The 16749-nt window shown below is 33.0% G+C and overlaps 2 protein-coding genes across 2 annotated transcripts in view; one reads left to right on the plus strand and one right to left on the minus strand.

The window, feature by feature from the left end:
• The window catches only part of LOC140059516 (calcium/calmodulin-dependent protein kinase type 1D-like), a 48023-nt gene extending 36627 nt beyond the window's left edge, over positions 1–11396 (plus strand). Inside the window, exon 9 of the mRNA XM_072105445.1 lies at positions 6866–11396. Within this exon, the coding sequence (XP_071961546.1) occupies positions 6866–6976 (111 nt within the window). The 3' untranslated portion in view covers positions 6977–11396. The remainder of the gene's footprint in view (positions 1–6865) is intronic.
• A 364-nt stretch (positions 11397–11760) lies between these two features.
• Positions 11761–13561, minus strand: LOC140059517 (NADH dehydrogenase [ubiquinone] 1 beta subcomplex subunit 11, mitochondrial-like). Its single transcript, XM_072105446.1, has 3 exons — positions 13282–13561; positions 12700–12827; positions 11761–12560 (listed from the first exon to the last, which is right to left on the minus strand). The coding sequence occupies exons 1-3, from the start codon at positions 13537–13539 to the stop codon at positions 12410–12412; spliced, it is 537 nt and encodes a 178-aa protein (XP_071961547.1). The 5' UTR covers positions 13540–13561; the 3' UTR covers positions 11761–12409.
• Positions 13562–16749: the final 3188 nt, after the last annotated feature.

The following is a 16749-nucleotide window of genomic DNA, read 5'->3' on the forward strand; positions in this document are numbered from 1 at the left end:
GGCCTGCTACTGTAGTTCTGTTTATGTGAGGAGATCAGAAAGAGATTATGTTAACATATTACTTAACAGCAACAATGGAAGGCAGATACATCAACACACCTATTGTCCCTATTGTCTCTCTTTCCCCTTTCCTTAATCCCTCTTCCCCTTTCCTTAATCTCTCTTCCCCTTCCCTCAATCCTTCTTTCCCTCTTTTCAATCCTTTATCTCTCCCCTCAATTTCTCTTTCCCTTCCCTCAATCCCTTTTCTCCCAACTCTCAATCCCTTTTCTCCTCTCAATCCTTCTCCTCCCCTCAATCCTTCTCCTCCCTTCAATCTCTTTTCTCGCTCCCCTCAATTCCTCTGCTCCTTCTTCTCATTTTTCCTTCTTCCTCTCCTCAATCCCTCTTTTTCCTTCCCTCAGTTTCTCTCTCTTCTTAATCCTCTCTTCTTAATCCTCTCTTCCCCTCTCCTCAATCCGTCTTTTCCTCCCCTCAATCCCTCTTCCCCTTCCCTCAATCCCTCTTCTCCTTCGCCTCAATCTCATTTCTCCCTCTATCAGTCTCTTTTCCTACTCCCCTCAATTCATTATTTCCTCCTCTCAATCCCTCTTTCTCCATCACCTCAATCCTTCTTCTCTCCTTCACCTTAATCTCATTTCTCCCTCTATCAGTCTATATTCCTCTTCCCCTCAATTCATTTTCCCGCTCCCTCCACTCACCCTTACAGTTTGTGTTCGCAATGAAAGCACTAGGATGAGATTCAAAAGATATTTTATACAGTAGTTGCATTATGGCTGGTGATCACTCTTTAATCAGTCCTCTTGGATATAGGATCCTTGGTTTGCGGCGATTCTTGGAATCTGATTTCTCATTGCGATTGCCTCTCCATAGCTTCAAGTGCCTATGGTAATCAAATTTCAAATAAATTGATATCGTTATTGAATTTCCCAGACTATTGTGCTGTGACAAATTACCGGACATTCCACGTATTGATTTAGTTATCATGAAAGGCACAGAAATTGAGAAAACTTTCCTTAAAGAAATTTCAGACATATTGTATTAAAGTTTTACTTTTAGGATTTTGAGAAGGGTTTTGTGAGTTTCCTTTGCTAGATATTGGTTTCCAATATTATAGTTTCGTACAATTCTTATGGTTTTTACATGTTTTGAGACTACGGTACTTCATACTATTCTTATGGATTTTACATGTTATTAGACTAATTCATGTCTAAATCAATCTTCCAATTCCTATAAAACATTCTTTGTCACATGACAGATCTTATCCCCACTTTCGTAGCTTGTTTGTTTTAGGTTGTGTTAACATTTTATGTTCAGGATTTTCAGAAGTGGGTGGCAAGTTTTTTGTAGTTCTTGCTTTCATATTGCTTTTCTTGCTTATATATCATGATTTGTTACATTTTGTCCGACTATTTCATGTTTACATCTGTCCTGCGATTCCTAGAAGACATCGTATGTTATCATATTCTGCGCCATGAGAGATCCTGTCCTCATTTACTTGTTTAGCTTTCATCTTACTTGTCAGTTTGGTTAGCAAGATCAATCATTTAATTTGGTTAATAGGTTGTGATTACAACCCAGTTTAATGTGTACATTTCTTGTCTGAGCAATGTCTGCAAACCTCGGTTCAAACTGAAAGTAGGCTGCATTTGCAGTCTGTGACCCTTTCTTACAGATTCACTTCTTAATTATAATGTTCTTCTTGGTTATGTGCTCATTGTTTTAATTAGTCTGCTTTGTTTTATAAATAACTTTTTAGAGTTATTGTACTCGGTGAAATCTGGAGCACATAGGTTTATGGACATGCTTATAAAACTGGTTGACTAATACTAATGTGCACTTTCGCAAGGAGATGTATTTTGTGCATCTGGACATCAATCCAAATTATGCTCTTTTACCAAAAGTTAGTTAGAATGTGCTTATTGAAACAGCACATAATGTAAAAGTAGCTATGGTTTTTCTCCACCTTTCCCTCAGTTTATTATCATCTTTTGTTCTATTCCTATTCTCATCATCATTACCATCATCATCTTCATCATCGTCATTTAATATCATCATCTTCATTATCTTCATTACATCATCGTCAATATCATCATCATCAACATTCATTTATATTAGCACACTGGCCACCTTTAATATTCTCTATTGATATACTGCAATTTGGTTCAAATACAGAGGTCATAGGTCAGTGTGGAACAATATTAAAGTTTGAAGGGACTCTACTGTAATCAGCCTCACACAAATTATTTAATTATCCCGGTCAGATGTTAATATCAAGTCTCTGAAGATTTCAGAACTCATCCTTGCGCTTAATTAAGAAACCAGCGTGTGTGTAATGTATCATCTCAAAGCACAACCCAAGACCGAAACTACCCTTTGCTAATTAAAAAACCTTAGCCCCTACCTGAGCCTAGATTTAAGCAGTGATGCCTCCGGTATATCACCCATTAGTATCATGCTCAACACCATCCAGGGGCTTAGATATTGCTGTCAAGGCCTAACATCTTCACTGCTTGACTCCTGATTAGTCGTACCAGATGAAATAATAAAAGTGTGTATCTGTGTCATGCTGTGTCATTTGAGGTCACAAACTTTTCCCCTTCCCTTCAAAGTGCACCAGATGGTTGGTTTTATATTTTGTAATTGTACATGGCAGTGTACATCTTAATGTTAATGGCAGCTTTGATTATCTGTACAATATAAATATATTTATAAATAATAGCTCTTAAAGTCTTATTCTCAATGTTATATAATTAAAAAATAAAAGTGTATAGCATGGTATAAACATAGATCTTGAGTACCAGCAGTGAAGTCAAATGATAAAGTATCCATCAATGACGGCAATGTGTCTTCAGAAGAAAACTGATACAAGAACATAAGTTAAAACCAAATATTTAAGTTTTAATGTGTATGATTAATTTGTTGTTCAGCAATGAACACTGGACAACCCCTAAGTTTTAATGTGTATGATTAATTTTTTGTTCAGCAGTGAACACTGGACAACCCCTAAGTTTTAATGTGTATGATTAATTTGTTATTCAGCAGTGAACACTGGACAACCCCTATTTGGTGGACACCTTCAAGACCCAACAAAGTGTTCTTAAAGGGTGTCCACTGATTAGCAAGTTGGTTGTAGTTTTAAAACATATATTGCCTCTTGTTCATTTCACGGGAAAGGGTCCTCTTCGTTTTACATCCACCGCACCGCTCGTTGAATTTTTGCTTTTAACTATGAAACTTATTCAACTCAGAGCTGCTTTATATTGTTCGATAATTACTGTAATCTATTGTGTGATTTTCAAGCTACATTTCAACCATAGTTTCATTTTCTTTTATATATTTTTGACACTTATTTCGTTCACTTAGGAGACTTCTTGTTAATCAGGATTTTTGTAATTTATCCTAGAAGGGACAATCTCGTATTCTTATCTTCACACATTATCCTTGTTAAAAGTGATTAGTTTTTATTTCCAATTAGTTATAAAAAAGAAAAGCAATTACGTTTTCTTGCATCATCATTTAATGACTTTATGTAAAATAGCATTGTGGGATTCATTTATTCGTGATTGTACAATATCTGTACGGCAACACCATGGTTTTTTTTCTAGTATACTAAAGATCATCTTGTTTAGCAATTTGAAACACAAAGTGTTTTGTTATCGCCTGTTCTTTTGATATAAATACTGTATTAAATTAGTCTAGACAAATAAGTATAATTAATTAATACATTAAAACAAAGAAATACACATATTTTTAAACATTCATTAAAATGTTGAACGTATTAAATAGTGTAGACAAATAAGTTTAATTTATTAATAATAAATTAAAACAAGTATACATTTGTTTAAACTTTTCATTAATTGTAAAAGTACATAAAGCATTTTAAATACAATACTGTAGCTAAAATGAAAGACACTGATTACAAATTAAAAATGTTAAAATCATTTAAATAATGGTTGGAAGCAGGGTAATACAGCTACCATTACTGTTACTACTGAAACATAATACTTCCCTCTTTCTTTTCATAGTGGTGTAATGTAAACATCCATTCATTTTAATTATGAGTTACTTTTTAAAAAAAGACAAATAAACTTGTATAATAACTTCAATATGATCATTTCAAATTTGATGTCTTGGCGATGTACATGCAATAAATTTATATTTTTCATAGCAACTGTTTATTCAGGAAAGCTTTCGCAGGCAAGAAATTAATAATTGAGTTGATTTGCATTGATAGATCTTTATGGCTTTGAAAAAAAAACATAAAGATATTACAGAAATAGACATTAAAAAATTTGGATTAAAAGGGGAAATCCCCAATCTTCAATATCAAATTGTAATTCTATCATAATACCTTGCTGCTAAATAAGCTAACTTAAACACGTCAGTGAGGTGTTTGCCTCCAGGCGCTCATCTTAAACTCATTCACTCACCCTATCTGCATTGTTAATCTAAAATGGGAGAAGGGGGTAAAAAGCTGCTGCAAGGGGAGTTAGATATTTTTTCCCTTTAAGCCTTAAATTATGAAAATATTCTAAGAAGGTAATCTACTTCAATATTAGAAAAAATATCATCAAATTTTTTTCCTCCAGAGTAGAATGTGATAGTATATAATGAAATTGCATTTATGAATAATGTCTAGACAGTAATTCCTATTATTACCATGGGTGTATTTTGAAGAAGCTATGTATAATGTACTTGTCATTACGGGAGCATTACTGAGTGTAGTGGTAGCTACCGGGTGCCTGCAAAACACACTGCCCACAGGGATATGGCTATATAATGATAATAGAACAACGATACTGTATAGCTATGTCATCTATTTCATTAAAAGAATAGAAATTGTATTATGAGCAGTTTCAGTCATTTTTTACTGAAATCTTTAAAGATCAGAGAATAGTATATTTCATATACACAGTATATTTGATAATAGTTTTGCATGATTTATCATAAAATGCATATTTGTAATGTATTAATACCATACCATTGACGACCACTATATAATAATTAATATAATAATAACTATAATACTATATTTTGAAAGAAATATGACAGTTTTTTTTATTTATTGAAAAATTATTGATAATAGTAAAAAAAATCATGCTGCTTCAAAATTTTATAACGAAGTGGCCGCGAAACTAAGCTTTTTTTATTTTATCAAGAAACTAAATTTTGTAGAGGCCTATATGGTTTATGAGTTTCTTCAATTCGGAACATGATATTGCTTATTCTCTATCTTGTGACATTAAGTGATTGTATTAGATTATAGAAGCTGAACCAACGTGCAAATGTAGTACTTGTACATTATTTGTGATTACTGATATCTCAGATTATATATTACTCAGTTAGCGTATTATGATAAATAATCGTTGAGACTATTAACAAAATTATAGAGAAGCAAGTCAGGCATTCATAATGCCCTTTGACCTCATACTGTGCTCTTATTATTTCTACACCTGACATCATAAATCAACTCAATTACTTGGCAATATTCTTTTTCTGGCAATGATAATGAGACTATTTAGCTGCACCTCTTCTCAATTACGTGAAATAGAATGAGGTGAATAAAATGCCATTAGAGAAAGATGGATAGTATAAATGAAAGATGGAATGCTATAAGGAAGAGATTGGAGAGAAAATGGAGATATTGAAAGACAATGGCTTACTGAAAGATGAACTGCTATTACACGTAGATGACAGATGATCCAAGTGAAAAAGGATTTGACAGATTAGATGAAAGATATTAATATAATAATATTTAATGATATAATTTTCGAAATATACAATATTATAAATAATGTAGAGTAGCATTACTGTTAATAGAGAATACACGAGATAAATATTTGATATTTAAGACAGATCGGATATATCCGTTACTAAGTTAATCTGCCAATTATAAGATGAGAATTAAACCTTGTTTCCTAATTGGTGTTTTTCCCATGAGACTACGTTTCTTGGAGAGTACTTTGATATGTTTGTGTGAGTAGTTGTACAGTTGTACCTCGGTTGTACGTTTGTGTGAGTATGTTGTACATTTCAGTACATACCTTTTAGCAAATATTACGTTGGTGTGCATTAAATGTACACTGTGCATATACACATTTCTGCAAACATGGTTCTGGTGTTTGAGTATGCTGTGCGTTGATGTGATTATATTGTATGTTAAGGTGACTATATATTGTACGTTGAGGTGAGTATGCTGTACGTTGATGTGAGTATGTTGTATGTTGATGTGAGTATGTTGTACGTCGATGTGAGTATGTTGTACGTTGATGTGAGTATGCTGTACGTTGAGGTGAGTATGTTGTACGTTGATGTGAGTATGCTGTACGTTGATGTGAGTATGTTGTACGTTGATGTGAGTATGTTGTACGTTGATGTGAGTATGCTGTACGTTGAGGTGAGTATGTTGTACGTTGATGTGAGTATGTTGTACGTTGATGTGAGTATATTGTACGTTGATGTGAGTATGTTGTACGTTGAGGTGAGTATGTTGTACGTTGAGGTGAGTATGCTGTACGTTTAGGTGAGTATGTTGTACGTTGAGGTGAGTATGTTGTACGTTGAGGTGAGTATGCTGTACGTTGATGTGAGTATGTTGTACGTTGATGTGAGTATGTTGTACGTTGAGGTGAGTATATTGTACATTGATGTAAGTATATGTTGTACTTTCCGTGAGTATGTTGTAAATTGTAAAATTTGTGCAATTCATGAGAAAAAAAATTGCAAAAAATCATGCGATATAAAGGCAAGAATATAAATCACCTAGTGACAGGTAACTGTGCTAAAAGAAGCCTTTCAATTCAACTTATCTTCATTACTGCTAATTTTTATTAATCATTTTATATATATTTCTATCTTGTAGCAAGCATTCAATGCCACAGCCGTAATCAGGCACATGAGGATGTTGGGGCTAGGAGGAGCAGGAGGCTTAGCAAAAGCAGCCGCCGCTGCCAGCAACGGTGCCAAGAAGTAGTCACCTCCATCAGCTGGATTGCTGTGTTATTGTCAAGTACTAGTTTTTTTTGGACGAAAATGAGAATATTGATGAGTTGTTACATCAGCTCATGATTTAAGCTACATTTACACTTGTTTCATTTCACAGAACAAAATACTGCTTTGTTAAGGTCATTCACACAGACGAGCGATAACAGTAATAATAATATAGAATCTAGGTTATTCCTTATGACCATTTACATACAACATGGATAGATGATTTCTGCTCAGGATAGATACAGATTCTACGTGGGACAATCTAGGTGGTTTCCCACTTACCGTTACTGCTCGTCTGTGTAAATTGGCCTTTAAGCCTTTTTATTCTTTTCCTTACGAATGGATAATCATATAAAGAATTTACCAGCATCGTTAGCTGAAACGAGACAAGTGTGAATGTACGTATAATCGAGTCGTCTATGGGTTGGTGTTGTTGGGAGGGGGATCGATGTTTTTTAAAATGCATTTTACAATTTTAATTATATTATTAATTGTATAAAGAAACCGCAATATACTTCTAGTCTCAATAAACTGGACACTTTGATTCCATTGAATAAAAAAAACAGTTAAACATTCCGAGTTGACGATATCAAGAATTTAAATGCCTACAAAACTAGAAACAATACCAATGGAAATAATGTAGTGGTCGATACCAACACGATCTCATGCAATTAGAATTTCAGCGAGTCATAATTCTTCTTATTTCTTGATGAGTTTGTGTCAAGCGTAACACAGTTAAGCTCTCTACACTATCACACTAGTTTGACAAAAAAAGTGTGATATACCCAAATATGGTAGTGATATGACATCATACGTAAACACAGTTAGTCTTAATAGGGTTTTTGTATCATAAAGGTGAATGGGCTACTAATACTGTATTGATGTTTACAACTAAGCTACTTTTAATTTAAACAATCCCTATGTTTATGTAAAATGATTCATGGGGTATAGGCCGACTTTTACATTTGAAAGTAAGGGTTGGTGGGGAAGGGTGAAGAGTTTAGTGCTGTCATTAAATTAAGTACAAAATATTAAATATCCATATTTTTCTTGGTATTGTTTTCTTTATAGCTACTGTATTGTGGTTTGAGCACGTAGTAAAGTCTATCAACACTTTTTCATTCTTAAGTGACACAAAATCTGTAAAAATACAAATTTCACACGGTCATCAGAATTCTTGAGGATGTACATTTATAGTTTCCCCAAAAATAAAATATATTTACTTGTTTATTTTGAGGCCTTCTTTGTTATTGTAATTACTGCAATAATGCCTTTTACTTCTTTATTCACTAAAAAAAGGCGAACTTAATAATTGAAAACTTTGCACTGCACAATAAAAATAAACATTAATTTCTTTGCTCTATGAACTTGATTTCTAGTAATAATAATAAATATTTTTTGAATAGAGAATGAACCAATTAAGGTTAAAATAATTAAAGAATTAAGTATTTATATATTGTTATTAATTTATTTTTCAGCAATAATAAATAAAATTGTATTATGGTAGTAAAATAATGCTATACATTAGATTGCTTAAACTTGCCTGGAGTGAAATTGATGTTTCTATTATGGCAGTAGGTCTATACTTATACCATGAATAAGGATAGGTTATCTAAACAAACAATACATTGCATTTACATGATACTTGATGGTCTAGGATTTTAGGTCAAATGTATGATAATTACAATACACATTCATAAAGCTACTATTAATTCATATTTTATAAATACTTAATTCCTTTAAATGAATAAATAATTGTTAAATTTTAATGAAATTTTATTGTAGGTCACTCATTCTATTACAAATTTTAAAATATTTTATACTTTTAATGTAGTTTTATGAATACGATTTTAAATGAGAATAAAAATATTTATTCTTAATATTTTAATAATTCAAATTAATATGGTTGATGTTTGGTATGTAACACAATTGTTAATTTTATAAAATAATAATTGTAGTAGTAGTAGTAGTAGTATGATATACAGTAGCTTTAGAATGAATTGATAACACTATTTTTTGTTTAATAGGATAGTAGCATAACTATATTTTTTGCAATGTTATTGTTGATTTTATGATATTAATGTTTAAATCCCACCATTGTTAGGTTTGATTACACACTCAGTATTAACCCACCATCTGTAGTGATTGTAGGCAGTGGTGTAACGGCTATGAGGGCCTTACTGGCCAAACCCTGGGGCCTTGAAGCTTATGGAGGACATGAGCAGCGCCTGGAAAAAAAAGGCATTAAAAAAGGCATTAAAACAGGCTAACAACGCCCAAGGACTCCAGCGTTACAGGGCCACTTAGCATCCCTACACCAGGGGCCTCATTCCTCTTGCCACTGATTGTAGGATGCATTTTTTATTGTGGTATTGTCATTCATGCATCTTGCTTAAGTGAGGTACTACATACTGCAGGTCATCTACAGTTTTTATTAGCAGCAAGACCTTATAAAAAATCAAATATTTACCTCAGTTCACTATGACTAACTGGTTGAAATCGTTAAGGTTCTAAGAAAATATATTTCATATATTAAGGTTGATTTGGTAATGTTCAAAGATGGTGTGTGGAATTTAGAAGACATTCCTGTCGTCCCTATGACGACTATGCAGTACCTTAGATGTTAATTTTGATACATTCATCAAACAGCTGGTGTAATGCATGCATAGCTAGTAACCTCTTCTGAAGGGAACAACAATTTAATTATATTTATATATGTTCTTTAATAGTTTAAATTCTACATGACACTTTAGGCCAAGTTTAAAAGCATACATTAACGGCTTTCTGTATAAAACGTGGTGGTAACGTACAGTAACTGTCAACCTTAAGAAACAAGAATAACAGCGTAGCTATAGAGGGAGTATTTGTACAAATGTATTGAATGTAGATTTAAAGCAATTTTGTCATACAAATTTACTGGATAAAATCATGATTTCATTCAAAACACATTTTGTATAAATTTTAGACAGCAAATATTTGTGGACATAAAAATGTATTGTCCAGTCTTACAACTGACAGGTATGCATATTAGTCAAGTAGTTTATTATTAAGGAGATAATATAAAAATACAACAGTAAACATAGATGCTAATACCATAGCAACAGTAAACAAAAATTTCTTTCATGGCAACAGTTACCATAACGCTACTTTTAAAGGTTATTGGATTAAAACATAGACTTTGTATTAATTTATTGATGTTTTTTTTTTCGTGATATATCTATTTGCAATATGGTGGTGTTTTTTTTTATTGCAGTGATGTAACAAAAGAGTGGTATGTTTTTGTATGATATAATTAAGAGAACATTTATAACTTAGTTGAGCTTGTATATGGTGTCCCATATTTGGGCATAGTGTAAATAGATTTGTAAAAAAAAGGTAATTTTGGGTTTTTTTTTCCTATTTTTTTTTAAACAATTTTTTGAAGTGATTGTATTCCTGTTTGAATTTAGAATTGTGGATGCATTATTACCAGTAAGGTTTTTTTTTTGTTTGCTTTTAAAAGTTAGTGCAATTAATTAATCAATCAAGTTAACTGAAAATTATGAAAGTGTAACCATTATAAATATGCCTTATCAAAGTAGCAATTTATTATATTTATTTGTATCTGTATTGAGATCTAGCCACTGATACCCACAGCATTGTCATTTTTTCAGTAATTTGCTTTTGAATTTATTTTTTAAGCAATACTTGATAAGGGGAACCATCTCCAGAAATGTAGTCGCAGGTGAAACTTTGCCCATAATAAAGTTAGGAGAGAGTGCGAAAGGCTATGAGTAACTTGGCCATACTATGGTTGAGCTGAAATAAGATAAGGCAATAGGTCCTACAGGACATGGGTCCTTATTAAAAACATGTTTTATCTTCTCCCTGAAAAAAATATGATGTGCCCATATATGGACATATCACTACCATATTTGGGTATATCACTACCATATGCTCTAGCCTGTCTTTAAATGCTGCACAAGTATTTTTTGCATTAGATACTCTCATTATATTGTTTAGTGAAATTGTATTATTTATTTGTAGTCTTTATTCCCTCATATTGCAATTATATAGTATTCATCATAAAAAACTTTTGATTTTGCCATGACTTATGTAAATGAGGTAAAACCTAATTTACATACAATTCCATGTGGATCTAGGCCTTTTATTTTGTTTGTAACCAACATAGCTTGTTGGTACTTTTAAGATATGCACAAACATGAATTTCTTGATTGTATTTTCCATCGTGTTGCAAAATCAAAAACTACTTAATTACAAATAGCCTTTCTCATGTGTCTGTAACAGAACAAAGTATATATAAAATGAAATATATGAAAATAGAGAAAGTGATATATTGCTGGTTAAATACACACTGTAAAGCGTGAATTATTATTAATAAAAATGGTTATTATTCCTATGGACTTGTATGTTTCATTGAATTTTGTATTTCTGTGAGTAAAACATCAGTGACCCCCACCCCACACACACCTCTCCTCCAGCCCAACATACACCTCTCTCTCCATATTGGGAAGCTTACAATTTACGATGGCCTAGGACCTACGTCACCTATAATTAGAATCCGCTAAAACCGTGTCAAGAAATCGAGTGTGGAAGAACAAAGAACAGTGTCTCTGCATACACATGCATTGCAAATTGATAAAAGTATACTTCTTAAGGGGTCGCAAATTGAAAGCTGAACGGCAAAGAACTACTGTACAGTATGTCCACTTTTTAATTTAAGCTAAAGACAATTACTATACACAATTAAAAAAATACAAACAGCAGTTAATATTTGTCATTTATTTAAACACTTTACATCATCACAATGTAAACATTTTTACTGGCAAATTCAATCTTAGCTCTGTCTACACTATCAAACTAGTTATGACAAAAAAGTGTGATGTGCCCAAATATGGTACTGATATGACATCATTGTCGTGTCCAATCCATATATCGGCACATCACATTTTTCTTGTCACATAAAGTTTGATAGTGTAGACAGAGCTGAAGTCATGTCAGGGGTAGCCAGATTATTCGGACATTAAAATATTTCTGACCTCCTTTCCCACCGTGCGTACTAACATAAGATTTAACTTGTTGTAACACAGCAAATATTTCTATATACTTAAACACTAAACTCAGAAAATTCCAAAATGGAATATTCTAAAGCAATTCCCATGTTATTCATTCAGTTGAATGAATTATTAATTTCACTACTGGAAATGACATGTCTGATTCCGCAAGTCCAATCTTACAAATCAGTTTTGTTTGCAACCAATATATTGAAAATACAGCTGATATTCTTGCTGAATAATTTGATAAACATCATTCGTGAGTTTGTTCCATTTTTTTAAAAGTTTCATTATAACTTTATAGCAGGTAGTCTAAAAATCTGTACTGTTTATAATTTGTTGCTCCATCATTTACAATGTCTTTAAATTCGGCCATGTTCCTCAATCCATTCGTCTGATGGCACAAATACTTTTTCTGGGGGGCAAAAGTTTGGATCAATTAGGAGTGCACCTTGTTCACGACGCTCTTGTAATACAACTTTAGCTTCTCTTTGAGCCCATTGTCTTCCTTTCCTGTAAAAAAAAACAATATAAATTTATGATTTATGTTAAAATTTCTCAATTTTAAATGTTCCACAATATCTGTAGCATCCTTTGCTGGTGTTTAGTTAGCTAAATCAATAAAAGTATGCAATCTTTGAGGAATACTTACGGATCTGGTGTGTAGTATACCAACACACTTCCCAGGACAATTGATAATGATATCATTCCAAAAAACACAAGTCTTGATTGAATTCTATCATAGTAAGGATCATCATGAAAGCCAAGTTTTACATAGTCCTGAAAGAAAAGAAAATTATTATTCAAACCAGTTTGTACCATTTACTTTTTAAAATATGAACTGATTATTTTTCAGAGTAATGACATACCCTACATACAATATTAATTAGCTTAGGCCTATAGCTAGCTAGGGCATTGCCAGTAAGATGTGAAACAAACAAATTTCAATAAATTGGATGCACTAGTAGTAGGCCTACCACCACTACTACTAGGCCTATAGCCTATACCAGCAGCCTGCTTATTTCATCAACTTTTCCCGCAAACAATTTACAACCCGCAAACAATTTACAAAATTTGCCCAAAATTCAGGCAGGGGTTTAAATGCTAGGCTTAGACAAGGTAGGAGTATTTTCTATCTATATTTTGAGACTTATTACTAAATTGGACCACTATAAATGAATTATCAATGAAATATATTTAGGCCTAAATGCTAGGCCTCGGCTGGCAAACATACGGGGTGGTTAATGTCGTCCAGGTCCTCTTTTCCCCGTCTGATCACTTCATCAATTTCCTCTTGCGTGACTTCGGTTCCTTTTCCAACAACAAATTCTGAACTGATAGCAGCTTGATCGTTTTTACTTGTTGAACTGGACAAAGCATGTTGTAGTGTAGGCAGCGATGTTTTTAAAATTGTATTTGAAGACTGAAAATGATGAAAATGACGAACATTTTTACACAAAATTATTCTCGACAACCGGCACAGAGCAGCCATTTTGATACTTTTGTTGACCTGACCTTTGGAGATATCTTTTCTAGTGGGTGTGTCGAAAGCGAAGACCTCGAAAGCGAAGATCGAAGACCGAAGACCTCGAACGCGAAGACCCTACGAAATGGCAGTGTGCACAAAATCCGACCAAAATCATACAAAATCGTGATAACACCTTGAATTTACAGATCCTGAAAAAATATTTCAATTTTAATCGTTATATTATAAAAAATCATGACTTTATCTATGAACAAGCTCACGTGTTTTCGCCAATGGAGTTAATATGTGATATAGTTTTACGAACAAACACATCGCGCTATTTGCAAGGCGACGGACGCACAAGAAGGACCTCGCACATTAAATGTCACTTGTTCCGATAACAATTTAAAATCATAGCCAATTGTTTATAAGTATAGAAATAAACTACAGTAAGTAAATTGTAAGAAGTAAAGGATGGCGGTAGGCCCGGTATTTAGGTTTATTTTAGAGCCTATAGGCCTATAAAAAGTGTCCGTATCATAGATTTTACACTTGCTTTTAAATGTTAGGTACAGAGATCTTTTTTGCATTTAAATATGTTGCTATGTGTTTTTTATCTATAATATTTGCCTATTGTTTATTATCTAAATGTATGAATAAATACAATAAGATATTCATTTTCCTGTATTGTATTTAAACTTTTCCATTTTCCCATTGTAACTATTGCTATTTTACTTAATCGCCAGTTTCAAAATGTTTTCTAATGTATTCATAATAGACAAATAATAGGGCCTATATCAGTATCAGAATATTTAGTGTGGTTGGAGAAGCGACCGATGATGTAAAGAAAAATGTAAATTTTTTTTGGTTAATGAAATATTTATTTTCCTTTTAAGGAAAATAAATATTTCATTAACCAACGTATGAACCACTAAACAAAACAAATTCTGCCGCAACGTATCATTGGCGCGCGCAACAGAAAATCTATCTATCTATCTTCTATCTATTTTGCATCCCCTCTTAAGATCGAGAATCATGATGAACGTAATAAAGCAGAAACGGTGTTGAACACATCGGTTCCCACTTGTGATGACACGTCACGCAACGTTATTTTCTTACGGCGCACTTTGCGTCGATCTGAAAACCAATTTCAGCTCTTAAAATATTTCCCGGGCCAATGACAGTTCGTCCCAACAGCTTACCGTGAACTAACGGAACTTTATTTTATATCTTTGTATTGTCAAAGTAAAAAATAATACTGTATTCAAATTATGATTTGACGAAAGGCTAATACTGTAGAACGAACGATAGACATCACACTCTGAACATTTTTCTTGATCGTTAACCCGTTATAATAGTATAATTCTGTTAGATTTGTTTGTATTAGTGTCAATTCTATATTTAAATGGTCAACAACCGGTAACCTGTTCCTTAATTAAAATGTTATGTTTTCTTTTGTTAATGGACACTCATGGCAGGGATGCAAACATTTAGAAGCGGGACGTCGACAATCTGTTGAAAATCGGGAGACTGTTGAATAGTCGTCTCAACCACAAGCCTGTGAGATAGAAGGTTGGGGGTTAGAGTGGTTAAGCCCGATAAACATTCACCATCACTTAATAAAGATTTATAGAGAGTATCTCTTTTTGTATTCACCACGGGCAATGCTTGAAAACAAAAGTCAGTTTTTTATTTGATGATGAGGAAAATTGTGGTTGGCGGAACTGGAACTTCATTAAACTAATCTTTTGACAGTGTCGGTAAACGTAATACCGATATGAATAAACACCCGTTTTAATATTGAAAAATAAATTAAACGTGAACACACTATCGTCACTAATCATATTGTAACAAAATCGGCAACTTGTAATTTTGGAGGGAATATTTTTTATTTCAATCTTTGTTTTGAATGGCTTTTGTCTTTGTGAACGTTCACATAATGGCATAATTATTCGGAATTATGGAAGCCGTGAAACAGATGATATGTCGCAGGAAACGACCGATTTATAACCAAAATTTGCAGAACGCTGATGCCTATATCGTTCGTTCTTTTTACTTCTTGTCAAATCATAATTTGAATATATTCTGCCAATTTTGACCCGGGAAATATTTTAAGAGCTGGAATTAGTATCCAGATCGACGCAAAGTGCGCCTTAAGAACAAATTTGCGTGTCATCACAAGTGGGAACCGACGTGTTCAACGCCGACTGCTTTACGTTCTTCATGATTCTCGATCGTAAGAGGGGATGCAAAAATAGATAGAAGAGTATTTTCTTATGTTGCGCGCGCGTTCAATACAATACGTTGCGGCAGGATGTTTTCGTTTAGTAGTTCATACGTTGGTTAATGAAATATTTATTTTACATTTTTCTTCTTTACATAGTACTGTCGCTTCACCAACCACACTAACCGATACTGATAATATTATTTGTCCATTATGAATACATTAGAAAAACATTTTTAAACTGGCGAATAATTAAATCAGTAATACTGTAGTATTGGCTACAATGGGGAAAATGTACAAGTTTAAAATACTATACAGAATAACTCCAGGAAAATAAATATCTTATTGTATTTATTCATACAAATAGGCAAATATTATAGATAATAAACATACATCAACATAATAATATTTAAATGCAAAAAAAAGGATCTCTTAGTTGTATTCACGCGTACGTATAACATTTTTAAAAACAAGTGTAAAATCTATGATACGGACACTTTTTATATAGGCTCTAAAATTAGGCTAAATGCCTATCGCCATCCTTTACTTCTTACAATTTACTTACTTTAATTTATTTACTTTACTGTGTAGTTTATTTCTATACTTTTCTATACAGTTGGCTATGGTTTTAAATTGTAGGCGACGTGTGCTACAATACAAAGTTATCGGAAAAAGTGACATTTAATATTGCATTCAATTCGAGGTCCTTCTTGTGTGTCCGTCGCCTTGCAAATAGCGCGATGTGTTTGTTCGTAAAACTATATCACATATTAACTCCATTGGCGAAAACACGTGAGCTTGTTCATAGATAAAGTCATGTTTTTTGATAACATAACGATTAAAATCGAAATATTTTTTTAGAATCTGTAAATTCAAGGTGTTATCATCGATTTTGGTCGGATTTTGTGCACACTACCATTTCGTAGGGTCTTCGCTTTCGAGGTCTTCGGTCTTCGATCTTCGCTTTCGAGGTCTTCGCTTTCGACACACCCCTTTTCTAGTAAACAGCAGCC

Source organism: Antedon mediterranea, chromosome 9, assembly GCF_964355755.1.
Source record: "Antedon mediterranea chromosome 9, ecAntMedi1.1, whole genome shotgun sequence".
Lineage (NCBI taxonomy): Eukaryota > Metazoa > Echinodermata > Crinoidea > Comatulida > Antedonidae > Antedon > Antedon mediterranea.